The sequence below is a fragment of the Gallinula chloropus genome, assembly GCF_964237585.1.
Source record: "Gallinula chloropus genome assembly, chromosome: 10".
Taxonomy (NCBI): Eukaryota; Metazoa; Chordata; class Aves; order Gruiformes; family Rallidae; genus Gallinula; species Gallinula chloropus.
The window spans coordinates 6,060,433-6,083,635 of NC_140095.1; the positions used below are offsets into that span (position 1 = coordinate 6,060,433).

Genomic DNA, 23,203 nt, shown 5'->3' on the forward strand with positions numbered 1-23,203 from the left:
GTTGCTTGTCTCGGGGGGACGGGACGGGGCGCGGCCGGTGGGGGTGACCGGGGGCGGTGCTGCGGGCGGGGGGAAGGAGGGGGAGGGATGCTGCAGCCCCGGGGCTCTGCGGCTTTGGGCCTCAGCGCGGGGCGGGAGGGAAGGGCCGGGAGCTGCCCCGGGCCCCGCCCTTGGCGCGGGGCCGCCTGCGTGCTGCCCGCGGGGCTCGAGGCGCACGGCCACGCCGCGCTGACGTCAGCCGCAGGAGCTCCCCGCGCGCCCTCCCTTCCGCTCGGGGGCGCTGCCGCCGCGCTCGAGCCGTTCCCGTTCCGCTCGCCTGGCATCCGCTTCCGGCCACTCGAGGATGGAGGCGCGCGTGGCGCAGTCGGCAGCTCGGCTGGCGCGGCAGGTGCGGGGCGGCGGCGGCGGGAGGCGGCCGGGCGGGGGCGCGGCGGGGCGGCCTCGAGGGGAGGCGAGAGGCCGGCGCCTTCCTCCGGCGGGCGCGGGGCGCGGCGCCGTGTGGGGGCCGCTCCCGCTTTGGGTCGGCGGCGGGGCCACGCCGCGGCCGCCCCGCTCCGCGCCCTGCGGTGGCGGGCGAGGCTGGCCCTGCCCGCGGCACGGGCCGCCGCGGGGCCGGAGGGCCTGGGGGCCGCGGGCAGGCCGGGGGGCGCGCAGCGGGGCGGCGGCGGGGTGCGCCCGGCAGCCCGGGGGCTCTGCGGCGCCGGGTCAGCGCAGCCGCCGGTGCGTGGGGCTGGGGAAAGGGCTGCCAGCGGCGGCGGGCTGAGCCGGCCCGCCGGGGCTGCCCTCGGCAGAGCCCCTATGGGCAGCGGAGCGCCCGAGCGAGCGGCAGGGAAGCGCCGGGTCGGGGCTGCTGGTGGCCTGCAGCTCGAACACGCGGTAAGTGCTGCCGTGAACTGCCGAGGCGATCAATCTGGCTGTTCAGCCCCTGCAGCTCCTCTTTGCGTTTGTTTGTGTGTTTCTTTGCAGCTGCGGGCAGAGGCAGGGCGCCGGGCTGTTCTGGCAAGGTGGTTCTTCCTTTGCCATCGCTGCTGTCTGGCTCTTAGGCTGTAAACAATGTCCGGCCACCCCAAAGCAAAGCAAGGACAGCGTTCAGCTCTCACTCCAGGGGCCTGAAGGAGGCTGTGTGGAGCTCCCGAGCCTGAATCTTGCTGCTCCCAGCCACGTTCTCCCTGGCACCAGCTCCTGTGAGCCAGCTGGCAGGATTCATTAGCTCTTTGGGACAATAAGCCGGCAGGATGTGTGCAGGGTTACTGCATTAACCACCTCAGCAAAGGCTTGGCCAAGTAGGAGCAGAGATAAAACACTACAGGGCTCAAGAAGGAGAAGAAAGAGAGTGAAAGGGATGCTGTGCCCCCTTTGCCATGCTTTTATAGGCCACTTTCTCTCTCAGTGTGATGGAGAAAAGCACTATCGTGTTAAAGCCAGGAGACAGAAGTCTGAGATTTCATGTAAAATCGGTGGGGTCTCTGGAGGACATTCTTCCAGGCTAAGGGAGAATGGAAGGATGGGGTTTGTTGTATTGAAAAAGCTATAGTTTTTTTGTGTTCACAGGTGAGGGGAAGATTTCTAGTACTCAGCTGACCAAAGAGCCCTTGGAGATGTCAGCATGGCCTCATGTAATTCCCGCAGCTTCCCATGAGGTGGTCATCAGGTATGACCCTTTACTCACAAGTTGAGACACATTCAGGCTGTGCAGGGAGAATAATCCAGGGGGTGACACGTCATGTCCCAGACAGCAGCTTTTCCTTCCTTTGTGAGTCACATGCTTTGTACACCAGAGGTGTACTGGCCATCTCTGCCTCCCTCACTTGGATGGTACTGTGAGAAAAGAGTCATAAAGGTCTTTTCCAACCACAGTGATTCTAAGCTCATCAAGTCCAACCACTAACCTCACACTGCCAAGGCCACCACTTAACCATTCCCTGAGCACCACATCTACACAGTCCCTCCAGGGATGGTGACTCAGCCACTTCCCTGGGCAGCCTGCTCCAGTGCTTGACAACCCTTTACCTGAAGAAATTTTCCCCCATACCCAGTCTAAACCTGCCCTGACACAACCTGAGGCCATTTGCTTTAGGAGTTACATAGAGTGTCAGTAGCTCAATGCAGTTTATTTTTCAGAAAGAACATAGGGTTTATGATATCCCTTTAATATAACACCTGGCATTCATAGGTGGGTTAGAGTGAGCACAGGTTGCTGTGGTAAGGGATGGCAACATGGTTGTGGGTGGTCATAGAATCATGGAATATCTCAAGTTGGAAGGAGCCCATAGGATTATATGGTCCAAGTCCCTGCTCTTCACAGTACTGAGACCTGAAGCTAGGCCATCTGTACTAAGAGCATCCTCCAGATGGTCCTTGAACTCAGACAGGCTTGGGGCCAGTCCTGCTTCCCTGGGGAGCCTGTTCAGTGACTGCACACCCTCTTAGCAAAGAGCCTTTTCCTTGTGCCCTGTCTGAACTTCCCCTGACACAGCTCCATCCCACTTCCACGCATCCTGTCTCTGGTCAGCAGGGAGAGGCAGGTCCTGAGTGGTGCTCCCCTCGTTACTGGCCCATGAACCAAGGTGCCCTGGTTGCCAGTTCTGGAGGTGTTGGCTGTTGTGATCTCAACCCCATCCCTTCTGGAGCTCACTGGAGTCGTTGCTGTGTTGGGGCTCTTCTGCTGGCCAGACTTGAACAAAAAGTTTGTTTCATCACCTGTGTTAGCTGTGGATGAGCACAGAAAGGGAGACTTAATGGCAGCAGCACTGCTGGGGTAGGCAGCTAGGCTGGTGAAACCTTTTGCTTTCAGTTCATGCACGAATCACAGAGAGACCAAACCTGCAGAAGAGGAACATGAAACACAACAGGACCTGTGCCACTGGGCCAACACATCGGGCTTGGTGAGATCTGCAGTGGGGCCAGCTGAAGGCCTCCTAACTGCAGGCATCATGCTGAGAATGTACTGGTTTGGTGCTGTCATGGGTCAGAAGTAGCTGAGATTTACTGAACTGTGGTGGTTAGAGTGTGTTACCTCCTGGCCAGGTGCAAGGGACTAAGCAGCTGTCACTCTGTGTTTGTGTGGGGAAAGCCCTTTGGGCTGCCCCAGGGGATGGTGATTCCTGAGAACCCTTTTTCTGGGTCCTGGCCTTGCTCTTGGTCTTTCCTCATCCACACCGTGTGGTCTGACAATCTGGAAAGAAGCTCCAGTAAGATACCAGTCATCTTGTCTCCTGCAAGTCTTAACTTGGGTGGCCAGAGGCATCTGATTATGGAGAAAAATCCAAATAGAGTTTCTCTTCTGGCACGTTTGCCAACAGTGCTGAAATGTCTCTGTAGCTCTGACTTGGAGGGGGATCTTTTAATGTGGGAGAAGTGTGAGCTGCTCCTTGGCTTGCAGGCACTGTGATTTTAATTTCAAAAGATTGCTGCATCCAGACCAGGTTTGTCCTCAGTGCACAAGTTCCCCCAGGGTCTGACTTGCCAACCTGCCCTGAAGCCAAGGGCTTTGCTAGAGAGAAGGGAATACCAGACAGGCACAGAGTTTACTGGTAAAGCCAGAAAAAGGACCTATCTTTGTGCTTTTCTTGTGCCTTCGTTGTAGGCTGGGGGGTGATGAGTTGTGCATGTCACTGCTCCAGTGATCCTTTAAGGCAGTTTGTAGCAATAATGCTCACTTGAACTGACAGGAACATCTAACATGGTGAAATCTGTCCTGTGCTATTTAAAACTGGAGGTTCAGTTTGAAAAAAACCTCAAATGGGTGTGTGAGTTACATGAAATGCTGCCAGGCCAGTAAGAAAAGTCAAACAATAAGTCTGTTTTCTGTTGGTTACGTGGGGAGATGGATGTGTATGTATGTGAGAGAAGAGCAGTCTGATTGGGGGGGCTGCACTGGGTTAAAAAGAGAAGCAATAGGCTGGAAAAGGATGAAGCTGTGATGGAGTATTTCAAGTGAGTGGTTTCTGAGATGCTCTTCAGTGATTTTAGTTGGCTAAAAGCCAAACCAGAGATTTTGATAAGGTGTTGGGTTTTTTTTTTTCCTCAAAGTCCTGTTTCTTCACATCTGAACCTGCAGGAAGCATCTTGTTCTCCCAAGGCAGAGGAGAGCCTGAAGCTGTAAAAGAGGTGTGCTGGAAGCTGCTGCACAAAGGAATGACCTCAGGAGTACTCACTTTCACAAATCTAAGATTGTTTTGGCTCAGCATAGGGTTTTGGAACATCTGCAGTTAGGTAGTGGCACTGGTGAGAACTGTTCTTCAGGTGGATGTGCAACACCACATTAGATGGCCCATTTTTTCCCTTAATTAGATATTCTGATTATTTCAAGCACAACAAATAACAGTATCCTGAGCTGCCTCCTGCTGTGGGAGGTCTGTTAGGGGAGCCCCTGTGAGCCAGGCTGGGGACTGCTCAGTGCTGCTTCTGGCTGCTGCTCCCTTTGGAGCAGCTCTGTCACTCTCATCCCCCTGTGTGTGAGCAGGGGTTGTGGCTGGTGGGCACACAGCCTGGCAGGGGGCATGGCAAGAGGTGCTCAGCAGATACAAAGATTCAGCATTTTGGTTTCTTTGGGGGGGGGCAGAGGGAGGGCAAAGAAAATTAGTGCCCCTTGCAGTAATTGGGCTAAGATTGCCTGCTGAAGCATTTGCCTGCATCCCAGGGAGTGAAGTCTGGAGGGGCATGGGAAAGCACAGGGGAGTTTGTTGGAGGAAGGGGTCCAGCTCCAACAGCTGTTTGCCCCTGATGGTCCCGTGTGTCGGTGTTAAGGGCGCAGCCACGCCGCAGCGGGGGGACGAGAGGTGGTGTGGGGAGGTGGGAGCCAGTGCACGCTGCAGCAGTGGCCTGTGGCTTCCCCTGGGAACCTGCACCCTGTACTTGGGACGTTTCTGTCTTCTGTTGGTGTTTGAGTGTCCTGGGCTTGGGTGAGCCGTTACGGTTTCATCCTCTGGAGGAGAAACTGGCCTGTGTGGTGGTGAGTGGTTGAGGGAGGCTTTAGGGAGGCTTTAAGGACTTTGAGTCAAATCATTTCACTTCTTTATTAGACTGAAAAAGCTGGGCAGAGTGCTGACTTTGGGAACGTGTTCTGTTTGTGTGACCTGTTGTCTGTCTTGCTGTTGGTGAGATTATCATCTCACTGACTTTTTGCAGGGACATTTCAGAATCCCTGGGTTTGACACCAGTACAAATCACCTTTGAACATTAATTGCTTGGAAATACTCAACTTCCATGTCATTGCTGGTAGCTTTATGAGGCAAGCCCAGACCCTTCATCAGAGATTCCGCAGCTCCTCGCCTTCTGTGTGTGTGTCCCCCCCACTCCAAGACCTCATGTGTGACAATTTGCTTTTCAGGAAAACGAGATCAAGCTGCTAACTGCAGAAATTGAGCATCTGAAGAACTCTGGATGCTTGGGAGTCTCCCCCAGTTTGGAAGGGCTGCGGGACGAGAACGCAAAGCTGAAGTATCGGCTGAATTTCCTTCGGAAGGTGAGGGAGTGCAGGGTTAATGCTGTGGCAGGGGGGGGTTGCTTCATTACACAAGTGATGCAGCGTGGTGGCTGCATTCTGATGCCTTAATTGTTGGTGGCACATCAGGTGTTTCTTGGTTCCTTCAGCAGAAACCTGCTCCATGGACAAATGCAGTAGGTAAACAAGGCTGTGCCACCGAGTCCTGGCCAGGCGTGTAACGGGCAGCCCGGCTGAGCTCTCTGCCAGGATCCCTGGACAAGCTGTGAGAAGTGCAGCCTGTGTTCAGGGGAAATCTTTGTGCCAGGAGGTGCAAAGGGAGAAGCAGCTCTTCAATCACACGGGTTTTTATGTTGTGTATGTTGCTCCTGTGCCTAGAGGTGTCAGCCAAATGTGTGAGCTCTGCTTTGCCAGGCAGCCCCGGGGAAGAGTGGGATGTAACGGCTCCTCAGATGCTGTGAATTTAGCCTTCTGGATTTTGATTTTTCAGAGCCTTCAAGAGGAAAGAAGTAAAACAGCAAAAAGCATGATTAATATCAACAGCTGTCTTCAGGAGATCTTTGGAGCTGCTATTCAGGCTGCCTACCCGGATTTAGAAAACCCTCCACTGGTGGTGACACCAAGTCAGCAGCCCAAATTTGGGGATTACCAGTGTAACAGCGCCATGGGCATAACACAGGTAAATCTGAATGATCTTACAAAGAGAAGAAAAAATGGGGATGTTGTCTGTTGGAAGCTAAGTGATAGATAGGACAGCAAGAGTGGCAATCTTGGAGCTGTTTTGGGCTCCTTACAGGGCTGCAGGCTGAGAATTCATTGAATACTTAGTGGCATTTTAGGGGTAGCATTGGCCTTCTCAGAAAAGACCTTTGAACCTCTCTTGTGATGACTGGTATGACAGAGTCCTGTGTGTCACACAGAACAAACCGTTCAGGTCATGGCATCTATAGCAAATCAGGACTTAAGTGCTGCATACACCTATAAACCTCTAAATGCTGTTCTCCCATGCCAGGAAAGCGTAATGTCCCAGATCATTTGCACAGAGATGTGTGCACCTCCCCTTCTCACAGGGCAGGTGGGTTACAAACAGGTGCCTTATCTCTGGGAGTGCAGATTCCCCTCGTTGTGCACACCTCCTGTTGATGTGGGAGCTGCAGGTGTGCCCAGGTGGGTGGGGGTCCCTGCCTGCTGCATCCCAGAGTACCTGCCCTGGGCGAGCTTGTGCCTGTGCAGAGGCTGTGCTGCATGTGAAGCACCTCGCAGTGTCCAGCCAGGTGCAGACTATTGCTCAAGCACCGTCCTTCAAACTGCTCTAGCTGACTCCTTTGTTGCAGAAGTGTCCTGTAAATTCCCTGGTTAGAGCTGAGTTTAGCTGATGGTGGTTGTGTTCCTTTAATTTTCAGTTCTGTGGCAAATGCTTTTTCAGAGGGACCTGAGGCTGCTGTTCCACATGCTTCTCATGCTCCTGCTCCTGCCTTGCTGGCTGTTGTTATCCGAGCATTTGCCGAGGGTTGGCTGTGTGAGCATCCCCACATCTATCTCTGATGGCATCTGTAGTTCCTTTTAACTGAGCAAAAAGGTCATTGTTACAATGTTCTGATCTTGGAGGTTGTCAGACAGCTTTGAGAATGGTTCCACTTCACAGAACACCTGTTCGGTGTGTGCAGAGGAAGGACTGAGGGCTTTTAACCAGGCTGGTGTCAATGGTTACTCTGAAAATTACAGCATTGCTGCTTTCTGGAAGATATGTGGCCAAAGAGGACCCAAACAGAATGAGAGACAAGGAGTTGCTTGGTGGGCTGGAACTGTGCTGAAGTAAAACCAGGAGGTGGGAGAGAAAGAAAGTAGTGCATTCCAGTATGGGTGCTGGAGTGCCCAAACCTTCGATGCATTGATGCTTTTGAGTGAGCAGATGACTCTTTGTTATTACAGATCTTCTAGTTTGCAGTCTTAACAGAAGCAGGTTTTTTTTCAAGGTGTTCTGTTGTCAATTTGCCTTTATTAATCTATTAGACTAGTAATCCTGAGGTCGAGCTTGCACCGACACAGGTGCTCTCAGGTTGTCATCTGCAGCCGCAGTGAGTCTGACTCCCCAGCAGCACCAATACGTGCCAGCCAGCAGGCTCCTGGTCTGAAGTGCCCTCATAAATGTCACCCCTTGGTCTCGTTAGCATATTGGGACTGGGCTGTGGCCAGAGGAGCACCCTGGGTGACTGCACTGACACGGGCTTTCAGAGCTTTGCCATTTTTTTGACCGCTGCTTTACCCCAATTAAGTGGCGGTTGGGATTCTCAAGCAGACCTGGCTTCTCAGTGTCAATGCTGTTTGCATAATTTGGTGTCTGAGCAGTCCCCTTCAAGCCAGGGTTTCAAATTCCAGATTGTCAGCTGTGCTGGTGGGTGAGGATTCCTCACACTGGCCTTGGCTGTAGGGTTCGTTCCCTGGGAGGCTGTGCTGTGTGAGCTGGGCCTGAGTTTGGCAGTGCTCACCCACGTAGCACACTCAGAGTGTATCAGCACCACAGAGCCAGGAGAAGCAGGGCAGTAGTTTCCTGCAGAGAGCAGCTAATTGTGTCAGTCACTTTCTGTCAGCCCAGGTTTTAGGGATTTGACTCTTAGGCCCCATCTCCCCGTAGAGCCTTGCTCCCCCAGGGAACTGGCTCTGCCACTGCTGGGGGAGCAGGAAGTGCCCTGACTCGTGGGCAGCACTGGTACGTGCCAGGCAGCAACCTCTCCCTGCAGTGCACTGATGTGGAAACAGCCCTCACAAGCACAGATTGTTTTACTGGGAGCTCGTTAGCAGAGTAATGCTGGGGCTTGAGCCAGGGGCTTGGGCCAGGAGCTCCGTGTGCTCCTCAGGGAGTATGGGACTGGTTGGGGATGATTCAGATAGCATGCCCCTAATCTGGCTTTGCGTTTATTTTTCCTGTAGCTTGCACTCTGAGTAGCTTTAAAGGCTACATAGCCTTTCTTTCTTTGCCCTGGTAAACCTTGGCCATCCTGTAAGGATCCTGTTACCATCAGCTGTACAGCAGGTCAGTCAGGAAGCTGAAGCTTCAGTAGAAGTCACATTTTGTAGCAGACAGCAAGTTAGCAAATACAACCAGGAGTGAGTGTAACTTTGGACAAAGAGGTGTGTGTGCTCTTCGTGGCCTGGGTAGGATGAGGAGGGTGTAGATTATTTTCAGATTCATCATGGTAAGAATGGAAAATCATGTGCTCAGAAACAGATAGTTCCCATTCTGTACATTGGGAATGTGGTGTTTCGTGAGGGACAGGTTGGGCTGGCTCACAAGAGTCCTCCAGAGGATGTGCTTTTCTGAGATGTGCCAAAAGCTACATGGGAAGGTGCTGTGGGAACAGACAGAGAACTTGTGGAGTTGGACTAGATGATCTTTGGGGGGCCTACCCAACCCAGACCATTATGATTCTGACATCCCATGAGGACTTGCATGGTGGTGTTGGTGTTCCTTTCACTAGAACGTTTATGTCTGAAGGGAGGAGGAGAGCTACAGTACCAGCAGTTTTTCTGATGCTCTTTGGAGAAAACTGAGCAGTGTTGGCATTATCTTTGCTTGCATTGTTGGACTTTATGTATTTATGAACTTATTAAGTTGGAGTCTAAGGCAGGACTAAAGGCAGTTTGCTTTGGTCACTTTTAATCACATGTCTGCAGACTTGTTCTGGAACCACGCTCAGCATCTACTGCAGGCACAGTTCAAACCTTCGAAAATGAATGCTGGCAGAGCTGAGGTTGCCCATGAGACCCCTCCCCACCCAGGATTTTGAAGCAGTGCGAAAGCTGTGCCAGCTGTGCTGATTTTTAAAGAGTTTGTCCCTTTTACCAGCTTGGAGAAATAAAAATTTGCCAACCACAGGTTTTGAAAACTAGCCTGGAGGATTTTCCTCTGACATAGGGACTACTCTTGAACTGCCCTTAGCAGAAGTTAGTCAATGTGTTGGGTCTGACTAGACTTCTGCTGCATAGACAGAGCTGATTTAACCTGTAAAATTTACTAAAGATGTTTTCCTTAGTGTGTGTGTGTTGTTTAGCATTATGGAGCTAAAGGTTCATAAGGATCTTTCAGCGCCACAGTATCTGTGCTTTCTGGTTCACTCTGTAGAATATTTTGGAGGTCTGAATTTTACTTGATCTGGTTTTGTTTCAGATACTGCTGAAAACCAAGGAGCAGAAGGTCAGCCCAAGGGAGATCGCTGAGAGAATAACAAAAAACATTCCTGCCAATGAGTGCATTGAGAAGGTTGAAATCGCTGGTCCTGGTGAGATAGTCTCATGGTTACACATTTTGGATGTTTTAGAACTCAGAGAGCAATTTTGTACTGGATGGTGATCAGGGAAGCTGAGCTGGGTTCAACTGGTTGTGATTTGAAACTGCAGCTATGGTGGGAATTAGCGTCCTGTGTCTCGGTGAGCTTTGCATCCCTCACTTGTGCAGCAGCAGGAAATCTACCTCTGTATTAGAATTGGCAAGTACAACCCTGAGCCCTTTAATTAGCGATTTTCCACTGATCCCTAAGGGACCAGCCTTTCCCCTTGGAATATCAGTGATCCCTGTCAGGCCACAGTTGTGAAACCACAGCAGAAGTCGATATAGCCTCTTGCTGTTGCTGGCCATGGTGAGGACACCTTGCTGTCTCAGCACACAGATGTTGGTGTAGCACAGAGGTTACGAATTTCTGCATCTGGTTTGTCCCTGTGACCCAGGAAGAAGTACAAAGGCTCATACTCCTTTGGGCTGCAGCATCAGCACAGAAATCACGTGGCACAGCCCTGCGAGTGCTCTTTCATTAGCTTTGTGAAGCAGAAGTACAACACTGTCACCCCACAAGCATGGAGTATCCCAGATGTAACTGTGTGGTTTAGGATGTTAGCTTTATAAAAGGAGACGAGGCAAACATTGGTTTTGCATTCTGCAAACCCTTGCAAGATTATTTATTTTCTCATTAAAAAAAGTTTGTATAAGTTCACCTTTGAGTGCCAGTGTGCAGAAAGGCATTCTGTCAGTGGAGCAGCTTGCAGAATCTAACTCCTGAAGTAAATGCTTTAGTGCTGTGAAACAGTCTTGTAATCCAGGAACAGAAATTGTCTTCTAGTGGCAGCTTTGCTGTCCTCCTGCTGAAACATGTCAAGCTGACTTCATACACTCTTGTCCTTGATGCAAGGAAACAGAAATCCAAGGGGGAAGGAAACAAAAAGTGGTTGGAGGCCCTTCAGCAGCCCCAGCACTCATTGCTGGTTTTGTCCTCTAAAGGTTTTATCAATGTCCACTTGAGAAAGGATTTTGTGTCGAAGCAGCTGAGTAGTTTGTTGGTGAATGGAGTTCAACCGCCGGCTGTGGGCAGAAGGAAAAAGGTAGGGCAGCAAGCACGTACTCACCCTGCTCCCCTGGAGAGGGAACATGCTACACTGTGGATAGCTTTAAATTCCCAGCCCCAGCCCCACCCCAAAGTGTTTTGTTGAGCAGATGTCCATGTCAGCTGGCTGTTAGAGCGGAGTAGAAGCATGGGACTGGGGAATGGGAGCCGTATGCGTTCCTGGTGTGGTCTCTGGAGGGTGAGGGACAGGGCTCCCTGGGACAGCATGTCATGCCAGGGCCGGTGTGGGAGTGATTCCCACAGGCTGGAAGCCTGTTCTGATGTCCCCGCTGCGCCTGCTCTGTTGCTGTGTGCAGTTGGGAGCAAAGGGGGTGAAGGTCAGTGGCCATGAGCCTTGTTCCCCCCTGCCCCCAACAAGCCCCAGACCAACAGGTGGATGGGGTATTCATTGCTCCCTCTGGTGCTGTCTCTAAGGTGGTGGTGGATTTTTCATCCCCGAACATTGCGAAGGAGATGCACGTTGGGCACCTGCGCTCCACCATCATCGGGGAGAGCATGTGCCGCCTCTTCGAATTTGCAGGTTACGATGTTTTGAGGTGAGAGTCGACTTTTGGGTGGGGTGGGTTTGTTTGGCTACATCTATGTAGCACCCATCTCCAGGCTTTGGTCCATACTGGCCTTTCTTATTAGTATGTGACAAATAATCCTCTGTGCATAGAGGTGCTCGATGCTGAGCAGGTGTCACAGGGCTAGGAGTCAATATGGACAGCAGCTTCAGGGGGGGCTTGCCTGGTTTTGGTTTCTGATGTTATTTCTGTGCTTCTTTTAGAATATGTACTTTTAAATGCATGTATTTTAAAGCACATGCTTAAGAAGTAATGATTATTGTGTTCTTCAATTGCTTCAAGGTTAAACCATTTAGGAGATTGGGGCACCCAGTTTGGAATGCTCATTGCTCACCTCCAAGACAAGTTTCCGGATTACTTAACTGTTTCTCCTCCCATTGGGGATCTCCAAGCTTTTTACAAGGTATCTGTAGTAAATAAGTGTGATATTTATGTCAACATCTGAAAAGCAGATTGAGGAGCTTTACAAATTGCTGTGTAGTCTGGAGAAACAAAAGAATTGATTCACTCCCTGTCAGTAAACCAGTGCAAAAACCCACCGCTGGGAAGCGAACTGTGGTGTCGGGTGTTGAGTTGTCTGTGTGGGGGATGATTAAAGGGCTTTGTGGGCACGCTGCCCCTGCCTTCTGAGCTGGGTGTGCTTGGAGAGCCTGTGACTCACGCTGGCTTGCTTCAGGGGAGAAAGAGGCGCTTCTTCATGTGGTGTGTTTTGCTGCAGGAATCCAAGAGGAGGTTTGACACGGAGGAGGAGTTTAAGAAGCGTGCCTACCAGTGCGTGGTGCTGCTGCAGAGCAAGAACCCAGACTTCATTAAAGCGTGGGAGCTCATCTGTGACGTGTCGCGGACAGGTGACCCTGCCAGAGCTGGAAACTAGAACAGGGAGGCTTTCCTCACCTTCCTGTCTGAGTCCAGCCTCTGGTTTTCTTTTGAAAATCACTGCCAGACTGCTACAGAAACTTTAGAGGTCACAGCCAGTACAACCAAAGTGCTGGGCTCTCTGTGGAGGCTTTCAGCAGAGTCTTTTGTCTCCTGAGTCCCATTCTGGTGGCTTCACCAAGAGATGGGAAATGCCTTTAGGGACTTGCTGTGCTCATTGGTAAACGTATGCCACTAATTCCCACTGTGTACATTTAATGGGAGTATTTTGTTCTGTTTCCCTCCTCAAGAGTTCCAGAAAATCTACAACTGCTTGGACATCACACTTATAGAGAGAGGTGAATCATTCTACCACGAGATGATGAAAGACATTGTGAAAGAATTTGAAGATAAAGGTAAGGCTTTTGGTCTCCAAGTCAGAAATTCTGCGCTGTCAGGATGAGGAGGTAACCTCACTCCTGTTCAGCAAGGCTTAGGAGTGATGTTTTTGAAGTTGCACGTTCCCCACCTGTGCTCTTTTTCTCAGCCACAGATGAGGACAGATCTTTAGCAGGGCCTGTAGCAGTAGGACAACGGGCAATAGGTTTAAACTAAAAGAGATTCAGGCTAGATATAAAGAAGAATTTTATTTATTTATTTTTACCATGAGGGAAGCACTGGCACAGGTTGCCCAGAGGGATGCCCCCTACCTGGAAACATTCAAGGTCAGGTTGGATGGGGCTCTGAGCCATCTGGTCTAGTTGAAGAAGTCCCTGTTCATTGCAGGGAGTTGTACTAGATGGCCTTTAAAGGTCCCTTCCAACCCAAACTATTTGGTGTTTCTGTGATATATGACACTTCCTGGTCTTAGTGCTGTAACCATATGGGAACTTCAAGACATCTCTGTGAAGACAGTGGCAGTTCTTGGTCATGTTGACTTTGAGACTGGCAGGAAGCCAGATGGAGCATAACAAGCCTCTGGTTTTGTGTGTTCCTGTCTGGATTTGGCAGTGCATGAGCCTCACCATCTGAAGTGTTTTGACCAGTCGTATGTCTGAAGGACTTTGTGCCAAGCCCTTGTTGCATCTCCATGAAGTTCCTGTAGCCTTTACTGCCATACTTTGTGATGGCAGTTTCATGGTTGTAAAGGTGAACCTGGATGCCAGTGAGAGAAGTTTTTAAATCCAATTAGGTCTTTTCTGGTAAGGCTGGATCTGTACAGGTCCAATTCCTCATGCATAGTCTGAAACTCAGATGCAGTACAGGATGTGACTTGGTTGGTGAGGGAGTTCTCATTTAATCATTCTCATAAATTACTTGACACTGAGTGCATGGCCTTTTCTTTCTGGTAGCATCTGGGAAAGGTGGTGCTTCTGCCCACAGACCTCCCCATGTGATAAACCAGAGCGTTGTCCATTGTTTTTCTAGGATATGTCCAGGTCGATGATGGCCGGAAGATCGTGTTCGTCCCTGGCTTCCCTGTCCCGTTGACAATCATGAAGTCAGACGGCGGTTACACGTATGACACATCTGACTTGGCTGCCCTTAAACACCGGCTGTGTGAGGAGAAGGCTGATATCCTTATCTATGTCGTCGATAGCGGCCAGGTGAGTGTGCCAGTCTCTGCTGGCACAGACCATCAGAACGTCTGTTCAGTGACACAGTAACATAGGTAGAGCACTGTTGGGATTTTAGGGCGGGGGGTGTATTTGCTCTTGTCCTTACTGGTATAATGGTGAATCTAGTTTGGTGGCTGGTGGTCTCCATGAAGGGCCCCTAGAACCAATTGACTAGGGAGAGACACAGTTACCACTGGAGGTGGGTGAAGCCTAGATCTCACTAGGTGAGTCTGGAGTGAGGTTTGCACTGCTTGTACTCGGTCTCCCTTGCCTGAGGGGATGCAGGGCTGTCAGCTCCACGTCTGAGCAGTGAGGGGAACTGGCCAGTTGCTGTTTTTATAAACCAGGAAAACTCTTCGAAAGGTTGAACTTTCTGAAGTGGAATTTGTCTGTGGAGCTAGGAACATTTTAAGTCTGATTGTGAAGGAGATAAAGCTGGGGAGAAGGCCAGTACCTGGAGGAATGGGTTGAGAACCAGTTGTTGGTATTTGTTCTTGCAGTCGGTGCATTTACAAACAGTGTTTGCAGCTGGACAGATGATCGGCTGGTACGATCCCAAAGTAACCAGAGTGGCCCATGCTGCCTTCGGAGTGGTGCTGGGAGAAGACAAGTAAGTCTTGGGATGTGGTTCTTCCTCTGTGTGTGCTCTGAAGGGGATGTTTGAGTGAACACAGAAGATTTGCTCTTGCGTGTTGACAAGTACGGATGTGGCATGACAACAAACCCCACCACCGCATCCCCTGCTGTTGCTTGGAACTGTGTGTCCTGGTCCTTGTTCCACGTAGTCACTGGTGCTGTGGTCTGGTTCCCTCTTGGGCCTGGGTTCTTCCCCTGGTGTTTGGGATGAGGCGCTGGGAACATCTGGTGGCAGCCAGTGTGAATGCCAGGAGATGGCAACGTTAGTAGAGGCCACAATTGCCATTATTTTCTGCCTGCCTCGTGGTGGATGAATGAAAGAACCTCTCATGTCCCAGCCTGCAAGCCAGGCTCTGGATTTGTATCTCTGTGAAAATGTGGCAGAACCAGCCTGCTGTGAGGTCAGGTGCCATTGTACACCCAGTGGGTTTGCTGTTAGTTTGTTCACAGTTGAAGGTGACTTGGGCTGGGTGGGGGCCTGGCACGGGTGGTGTGTCCTGCCTGATGTCTGGAGCAGGGATGGTTCTGACTGTTGGAGCCTTCCCAGTCCCCCTCCTGGCACCCCGTGGGTGTCCTCTCAGTTTTGTAGCTGTGTGGTGTCTGTTTTCTCAATATGGAGGAATTTGTGGGCGTGTGATATTTTTTAATAAGCCCTAAGGTGTGAGCAGTGGGAATCCATGCAGGAAGTTCTGCTGCACCTTCTGGATCCACCTGAGCACACGTGGCACCTGGGGCAGAGGGTGGACGTGTTGTGCCTGTTACACAGGTGGTCATTCTGGGTGTGTGTTTTCAGGAAGAAGTTCAAAACTCGTTCAGGGGATACAGTGCGTCTTATAGATCTGCTGGAAGAAGGGCTGAAGCGAGCTATGGACAAGCTGAAAGACAAGGAGCGGGACAAGGTAGTTGTGACAAGTTGCTTATCTTTCCTGAAGGCTTCCCACATGTGTTTGTAGATTTACAGCTTCCATGGGAGCTGAGAATACGGACACTGCCCAGGAGATGCTGTGGGATGTGTTCACAGTCGGTGTGGTTATTGGATAGCGGTTTGGGCAGGTGCTGTCATGGGGCAAGAAGAGCATCCCTGAGTACATAGCAGTGAGGGAGTGGGAGCTGCAGGCAGCACCCCAGCTTCTGGCTGGTACTACAGAGGTTTTTGAGGATGAGGAGAGCTGGGCCTGGTGGGAGAGCTGGGCTTGTGGGTACCATCAGGTGGCCCTAGTGTAATGGCAACAAGCAGTGACTCCCCCAAGATGCAGAAGGTGGTGGCAGAACATAACGTTGCAGCCTTGGCCTGCTGGGCTAGTGGTGACTTCTGGTGATGGGTGGTTGGGGATCTGCCAGGGACTTTGGCTTCACCCTGCCCTTGGAGGCTGTGGCTGAGTTTGCTGGAAGCCCTTTGTTTAATGAGGTTGCTGTTTGTCTCGCATCCTGACAGCCTGGAGAGAACAGACAGTGGGACGTGGAATGGAACAGAAAGGCCAAGTTCTTTCCAAGCACTGTGTGAGGCAGTGGAGTTGGGAAGTGCAGCTCCTTGATGGGTGAAAGGTCCATTTTTATAGAGGAATGTGAGGAAGCATAAAAAAACCACCTTGAGACTCTCCCAAGGGCTCATATGACTGGAACACAAAGCCCTTTGCAATGCTGACAGGGCACTGTTCCACCGGGCTTTGTGAGTGTTTGGCTTTCCAGTGTGCTCTACAGATAGGAGGGACCCGTTTGGTGTGTGTACTCGCTGTCTATAAGAAGCAGGAGCACAGTAAGGGTGTCAGACCCGTACAGCAGATGGTCCGTCACAGGGCATGGAGGTCCTACGGCTGTTGAGAAGTGGAGGGAGGCAGCTGCAGTGCTGTTGGATGGCGGGAGGGAGGGGTGGGTATGGGCTGTCTGGTGCCCCAAGGTGGAACAGTGGGTGTGAGCCTTTCACCAAGTACCACGTGGGTAAAATCCAGCAGCCTGGGCTTTCCTCTTGAGCTGCTGAGTGTCCCAGGCTGCCTGTCCTGGCTGGAGATGCCTACGCTGCGTTCTTCCTCCTGATTGTTCGTTCCTGTTCTGAAATGGCAACAGGTTCTCACAGAGGAGGAGCTGAAAGCTGCCCAGACCTCGGTCGCTTTTGGGTGCATTAAGTATGCAGACCTCTCACACAACAGACTGAACGATTACGTGTTCTCCTTTGACAAGATGCTGGATGACCGAGGAAATACAGCCGCTTACCTGCTGTACGCCTTCACGCGGATCAGGTAGGCTGACTGTGCTGGGAGCCCCTTGGAGCTGGTCTCGGAGGCCCTCTGCACCTTTGTCACACAGGGAGATGTGGGGAAAGGGGTGACTTGGTGACATCATGCTGTTGGGGTAATGGGTAGGAGAAGCCAGCTGCACACCGTGGGCAACGTTTTGTCACTGGAAGTTCTGACCTCTGCTATGGGAAACAGAGCTCCTCTGTGCCATGTGCATCCCGAGCTTCTGGCTGGCAGGGAGGGAACAGTTCCTGGTAATTTCATGAGAGGATTTAGGCGGTTGGAGAGGGGTGAGCCTGTGTTCCAGCAGCTGCTCCCCTCTGGTACTGCCATGCTCCCCAATGTTGTTCTGGCAGCCTGAGCCCGGGTTGGTGTGGAGGCAGCAGTGGCCCTTGCTGGTGCAGGTGCCCAGAGCACATCCCTCCCTGTTCCTGCTGGATCGCTCTGCGGGCTGTGCCTCCCCTGCACCCCAGCACTGGTGCTCTCCTGGGGCCCAGGAGCGCAGGGTGGGCTGGCCCTGGGGAGGCTGAACAGTGACAGCCTCATGAGCAGACTCTGTTTCGTGTCATCTCAGGGCTATTGCTCGCCTGGCCAGTATTGACGAGCAGATGCTGCGGAAGGCGGCCAGGGAGGAGGTGCTCATCCTTGACCATGAGAAGGAATGGAAACTGGGCAAGTGCATCCTGAGGTTCCCTGAGATTCTGCAGAAGATCCTGGAGGACTTGTTACTGCACACACTCTGTGACTACCTTTATGAGCTGGCCACCACCTTCACCGAGTTCTACGACAACTGCTACTGTGTCGAGAAAGACAGGCAGAGTGGTGAGTGTTGGGCTAGGGCTGTTGCATGTGCGATCTGCAGGGTGTTCCACTGTGCCACAATGCTGCTGTCACGCTCCCTGCTCCTGCAGAGCCAGTGTCGGTGTGGGAGTACTGAAGGTGGCTGACAGGGCTGTGTTGTCATCTGCCTGTGAACAGTTTGAGTAGAGAGTTGCGAGCAAGCGGGAACTTGGAAAGGCAGGAGCTGTTCTGTCTGCCTGGCTTGGGGAGCAGAGGAGGGGGCTCGGCATGCCATGGGCTGGGTCGTGAGCAGGTGGGGTTCCCCTTGGGAAGGTGGCCATATTTGCCCTGAGCTGCTGCTCCAGCTTCTACGTTGGTGTTTTGCAGGCCAGATCGTGAAGGTGAACATGTGGAGGCTGCTGCTGTGCGAAGCCACTGCCACCGTCATGGCCAAAGGATTCGACATCCTGGGGATTAAGCCTGTGCAGAGGATGTAGCTGTGCCCTGTGGGGCCACAATAAAGGGACTAAAATTGGAGCTGTCTGTGTCTCTTGGGGTTGTAGTAAGGGAAAAGCACCCCCTCAGGAGAGAAAGGGTGGGAGAGAAGGGAGAGAACAGGAGCATGGCTTCAGAAGCTGTGGGTCCAGAGACAGGCAGGAGGGGCTGTTCTTTGTGCAGGAACCATATCTCACAGGCCCACCCACAGGACTGCTCTGCAGCCTGCAGAGTTTAAGGCCTGAGAATGACCACCCAAGAGCACCTCTGGGAATCCCTCCAACCACCTTACTCTGATGAGCCTCAGTACCTCATTTGCCAGGTGAGAACAGGTCACCCAGCTACTGCTGGCATCTCTGGCATCCCTCGTCAGAGCAGAGAGCTCTCAAGGGAAGCAGGCAGCCACAGCCCAGCCGTGCAGTGGGGAGGCCCCAGTGCTCTCAGGATGCTCGTCTGGTGGAAGTTGTGAGCTCGTCGAGGCAACAGGCAGGTAGGTACCTGCAACAGAGACCAAGCATCACTGAACTTCAATGTAACACACCAGGGAGGTGGGAAACTGCATGCTCCCAGGAGGACAGAGTACAGGCTGTGGGTCACACAGCCTGCAAGCAAACCCACGCAGTGCATCCCTGCTGTGGGTTGTAGCAGCCCTCAGAAGGGATGGCTCCAAGTGCCCCAGAGGTCACAGCTGCTTGGCTGTGTGCTGGGGGAGCAGCACCCTCAGCTGCCAGCAGTGCTGGTGCAGGCACACCATGCCATTCCTCCTCCCTGGGCTGGGCGTGGGCAGGAGGCCAGGCCCCCCAGAGAACCCATCGTGGTCAGGGAGCAGCCGGGGCTGGCTGCTCCAGGGCCAGGCACAGCACTGCAGGGTAGGGCCCAGCAGTGTGTCACCAGCCAGGATCTCATCCCACTGTACCTGAGGGAGATGCAGGGCAGGCCTAGGAGTGGCAGTGGCAACCAAACGAGTCCCAGTCGCAGGCGCATCCATCAGTGCCGCAGTCAAGCCAGGCAGGGTTGTCTTCAGTGGCTGTAATGGCGTCAGCTGCACTCCAGCAATGGCCAGTGACAGCCACGGTGACCAGACAGGGCCAAGCACCAGGCTCTGGGTGTGGGTCCAGAGCAGCGGGTGCCCAGGCACTGGCATGGCTGAGGCTGCCCCATGGCGCTGCCGGCAGCCTCTCCTTGTGGTCACCAGCAGAAGGGGAACAGTCCTTTCCAGGTGGTCCTGGGTGCCAGCACCAAACCCATCCCCTGGCAGGGCAGGCGGCAGCCAGCAGGGCCCTGGCACCCCTTGATGAGGGGCAGCCCCACAGCTCACAGGCCCTGGTGTCAGCAGCACTTGTTATGCAGTGCCCTGGCCGTAGTGGGAGCAGGATGCTTGCGGGTCCAAGGTCAGCTCAGAGTCCCTGTGGGGCTGTTTTAGGGACCGTGCAGCCAGGGATGGGGCTGGCTTCCATGTGCCCAGGGCTGACTGTAGGGTGCGAGGCTGGCAGCGGGCGTCAGGGCACCCCAAGGGGCCTCAGGGATGGGCAGAGGGGCTCAGACCACTGCTGAGGACATGGGACCCATGGTCAAGCTAGGGGTGGAGGGTGTCACTTAGGAGCCCTGGCCAGTCGGGGGATGGATGTCATGGGGAAATCAGGCCCCAGGCTGGGCTGAGGGTGCTGGGTGTCACTCAGAAGCAAGGGGCTGGTTGGGGAACCAGTGATGGGGGAGCTTATGGGGCAGGGGCCATGGGGCAGGGCTGTGGGTCAGTTCAGGGCAGCCACGAGGCAGCAGCCCCTGCCCAGCCGTGGTGCTGGAGCGGAGCACGAGGAGGCCCGAGCCAACTGTCACGATGCTCCAAGGGCTGGCAGCCCCCTGAGGGAAAGGGGCAAGTGGGATAACAGGGCTGGCAGGGCAGCCACCTGGGCCCACGGTACCTGAGCCGGGCCAGGGACAGCAGCCAGGGTCAGCTAAGAGTCCAGATCATCAGGAACATTCACAGTCATGAGGTCTGAGGTTGAGCCAGGAAGGTGGGTCAGCGAGGGAGGTCAGGATCAGGTCCAGCGACAGCAACCAGGGTCAGCCACAGTCTAGTGATCGCCAGGCGAGTCCATAATGATGAGGAAAGGCCAAGGTCAAGCCGGGAAGTCAGTCTGTGGGCCAAGGTCCAGGTCCTGATTACTGAGGTTCATGGCCAGGCACAGGCATGGCTGTTGCTCTGGCCAAGCCCCAGCAGCAGACCCTTGACTTGAACCTGCTCCCTCAAGGTGGGATGGTCAGCCATGGCCTGCATGTCGCTGCAAGAGCACATGGCAGCCTCTGCCCCACCTGCTTGCTAAGCTGGCCCTGAGCCTGGGGAGTCAAACCTCCAGAGCAGCAAATGGGCAGAGGTGGGGACAGAAGGGGCTCTCATGGCCCTTGCAGATAGTTGTCTGAGCTGCAGTGCCAAGCCTCCCTGTGCTGCAGTCAGCAGCTCTCATAGCCTCAGAGAAGCAGTGGGGCTGGCAGGGCTCTGCCCCAACTGCTGCTCCAAGTGGGTGCCTACACTGAGCTGCTCAACACATTCGCATTGCTACAGCATGTGACATACCTGGAAGAGCCTGTGGCACTCTGTTATCATGTGGGCCAAGCCCTGTGTTGCTGCCAGGTTGTCGCTCAGCTCCCTCTGGTCTGGCTTCCCCAGGCTGCACTTCCTCTGGCTAGACCTGTGATGAGGGGAAGGTGAAAGGAAAGCTGTGTGACCCAGGGCTGGAAACCAGCGCCTTCAGCCAACCCACACTGCAGTGGGGGCCCTTTCGTGCCATGCAGGGGCTGGCGTTACACTGCTGCAGCAAAGGCCACAGGCAGCGATCTCACCCAGAGCGCCCGGGGCAGCAATGACCACTCATAAGGTATGCCCAAGAAAGGCAAGTAGTAGAGGCTTGTTATGCCCCAAGCACATCACATGCTTGGCCAGAGCCAGCAATGACCCCAAACTGATTTGTGTGCAGCCTTTAAATGTCAAGCTGCTTTGATACCCTGCAAAGCCTGGGCAGAACCTTTTTAAGTCCTTTGGGCCAAATCACATTGAACAGATTTCAAAAACAGTCCCCTCTTTAAATTCATAATCATTCTATTACTTCATTAGTCCTGGCTTCTGATACTTTCATCTATGTGCGCTCCTGCCATATGGCTTGAAAACTGCATGGAAGATAAGAGTCCTCAGCGCTGCTCCTCAAAGTCAGACCCGTCAGCTCCACCCTTTGAAGTCAGAGCCCTGTGCTGCAGCATTAATGCCCAGTTACAAAAAAGTTAAAGCTTCAAAGCATCCAGGCTTCCAAACAGTGACAACAAAGAGAAAACTCCATTTCTATTTTTGGTCCCAGTATTCCAGAGCAATGCTCACACAGAGCCCAAGAGGTGCAGCTCCCAAAGCACGACTCCCAGGAGCACAAACACAACCACAGTGCAGGGAGAACCTGCTGCCACGCCGCTCCATTGCATCCCCAGCAAGGACCGTGTGCTCCCCCTGCTCAGCCCTAAGTTCTGGTTCTGCCTGGGCATTGTCAGATGTTTCATGCTCCTCAGAAGAGGAGGCCTCAGTGTTCCCTCCCCAGCTCTTTATTTCTAGCCTGAGAGATGCCAATGGCACATCCCACAGCTTCTGCTCTGGAACCAGTCCTTGTCCAAACATCCCCGAGCGAGGCGGTGAACTCGCTGCTGGGGTGGGTGCACAGTGGAAATCAGCTGCCCCTTTCTATCCTGGTACGTGTCTGTCGGTACGCAGGAGCGTGGAGTGAAGCCAACAGCCCTGCCTCAGGAGACCAGATAAGACATGAATGCTCTCAGAGATTATTTGTCTGCTTTGGCCCAAGGGCACCTTCCTCCCTGCACGTACAAATGGGATGTTATGCAACCCAGATACTTCTACTTATTAAGATAAATGCACAGAATCCCCGTGGCTTGGTCTGGCAGGAACATCCCCTTATCACCCAGCAGAACCAGTGCCAGCAGCTGCTGCAGCCTGCCAGATACCTGTGGGGCATTAAAGCTGTGCCAGGGTTTAGGCTGCCAGCACAGGGCTGCTCTGGCAAAGGCCAGCACTGCCTGGATGAATGTGGTGGCCCACGAGCTGGATTGGGGTGCCACTGGCCCGCGGGTGACCACAGAGTACAGCGGGGAGGGGGGACTAGTTGGGAGCGTGACACTGGGCTGTGCCATCGCTGTGCCCTGGACAGCAGTCTGCTGGATGGTGAGTGCACTGCAGTCAGCTCCTGCTGGCCCTGAGACAAACCCTGAGGCATCGATGCCATCGCCCCATCAAAAGCAGAGCCAGCTACAGAAAGCTTTGCTCCAGCCACGGACAGCAGCAATGCCGGTGTGGAGGTGCTCCTACCTAGTGGAGGAGGAGGAGCTATCCCGTCTCAGGGTATTGAGGTGAAACAAAGATGGTGCAAGACAGACAGCAATGTTGGTTGGGGTCATCTGGTTCTCCTCAACACAAGCCACCACGTCTCGCAGGAAGAACAGGAGGATTTTCAAAGCTTCTCGGTTTTCCTTTGGGAGCAGGAGAATAGCAGCCTGGACAGCCTGAAACTGCTGGTCCTTTGGCACGTCTGAAGAGAGAAGAAATGATGCAACTCACACGCAACACGTGGCAGAAGCATCCATCACCAGACCCAAGCAGGGGACTGAAACTGTAAGTACATCCATTCTCCTGTCACTCGAGCTCACAACAGACAAGGCCAAGGCCATTACCACAGTCACATCACCCAGGGAGTTTTCTCCTCCCTCCAGCCAAGATGCACGTGCACACCCAGTGATGCTGGTGCTTGACTTGCAATTTGTCTTGAACATCACACTAAGGAGCTGATCCCAAAGCAGCTCTGGATACAATGCAAACAAGGGCTTGTCTCCCATACAATATTACTCAGGAAGGACACTGTGGAGTAGATAGTTACTCTGCTCTCTTTCCCTTTCAGCATATGATCTTGCACTCATCCTTCCAAGAACAGAAAAGACACCCTGTTAGAAAATAGCTGGCCCACAGGATGCAGATGGGAAGCTCCCAAGTCCAGAGCCACAGTTAACTCGTCTCTTCCCAACTGTCCTGCCTGAGCTGTCTCCAACAAAGACAAAGGGACGTGGCCCTTGTCATATTCTGGCTGCTGCCTTGTACAGCTGGATATTAGGGTATCCAAGGAAGTGGAAA

At 53.2% G+C, this 23,203-nt stretch overlaps 2 protein-coding genes across 2 annotated transcripts in view; one reads left to right on the forward strand and one right to left on the reverse strand.

The window, feature by feature from the left end:
* Nucleotides 1–343: 343 nt before the first annotated feature.
* RARS1 (arginyl-tRNA synthetase 1) lies at nucleotides 344–18,054 on the forward strand (the record flags this gene model as incomplete). Its single annotated transcript, XM_084268428.1, has 15 exons — nucleotides 344–388; nucleotides 5,333–5,467; nucleotides 5,937–6,125; nucleotides 9,615–9,726; nucleotides 10,719–10,819; nucleotides 11,257–11,378; nucleotides 11,691–11,811; nucleotides 12,127–12,256; nucleotides 12,575–12,679; nucleotides 13,692–13,870; nucleotides 14,383–14,492; nucleotides 15,312–15,417; nucleotides 16,583–16,755; nucleotides 17,327–17,574; nucleotides 17,920–18,054. The coding sequence occupies 15 exons, from the start codon at nucleotides 344–346 to the stop codon at nucleotides 18,027–18,029; spliced, it is 1,986 nt and encodes a 661-aa protein (XP_084124554.1). The 3' UTR covers nucleotides 18,030–18,054.
* A 2,093-nt stretch (nucleotides 18,055–20,147) lies between these two features.
* The window catches only part of LOC311195459 (rho GTPase-activating protein 7-like), a gene marked incomplete at both ends in the record, with an annotated part of 51,326 nt that continues 48,270 nt past the window's right edge, over nucleotides 20,148–23,203 (reverse strand). Inside the window, 3 exons of the mRNA XM_084268867.1 lie at nucleotides 20,148–20,165; nucleotides 20,603–20,717; nucleotides 22,388–22,607. Coding sequence (XP_084124993.1) covers nucleotides 20,148–20,165; nucleotides 20,603–20,717; nucleotides 22,388–22,607 — 353 coding nt within the window. The remainder of the gene's footprint in view (nucleotides 20,166–20,602; nucleotides 20,718–22,387; nucleotides 22,608–23,203) is intronic.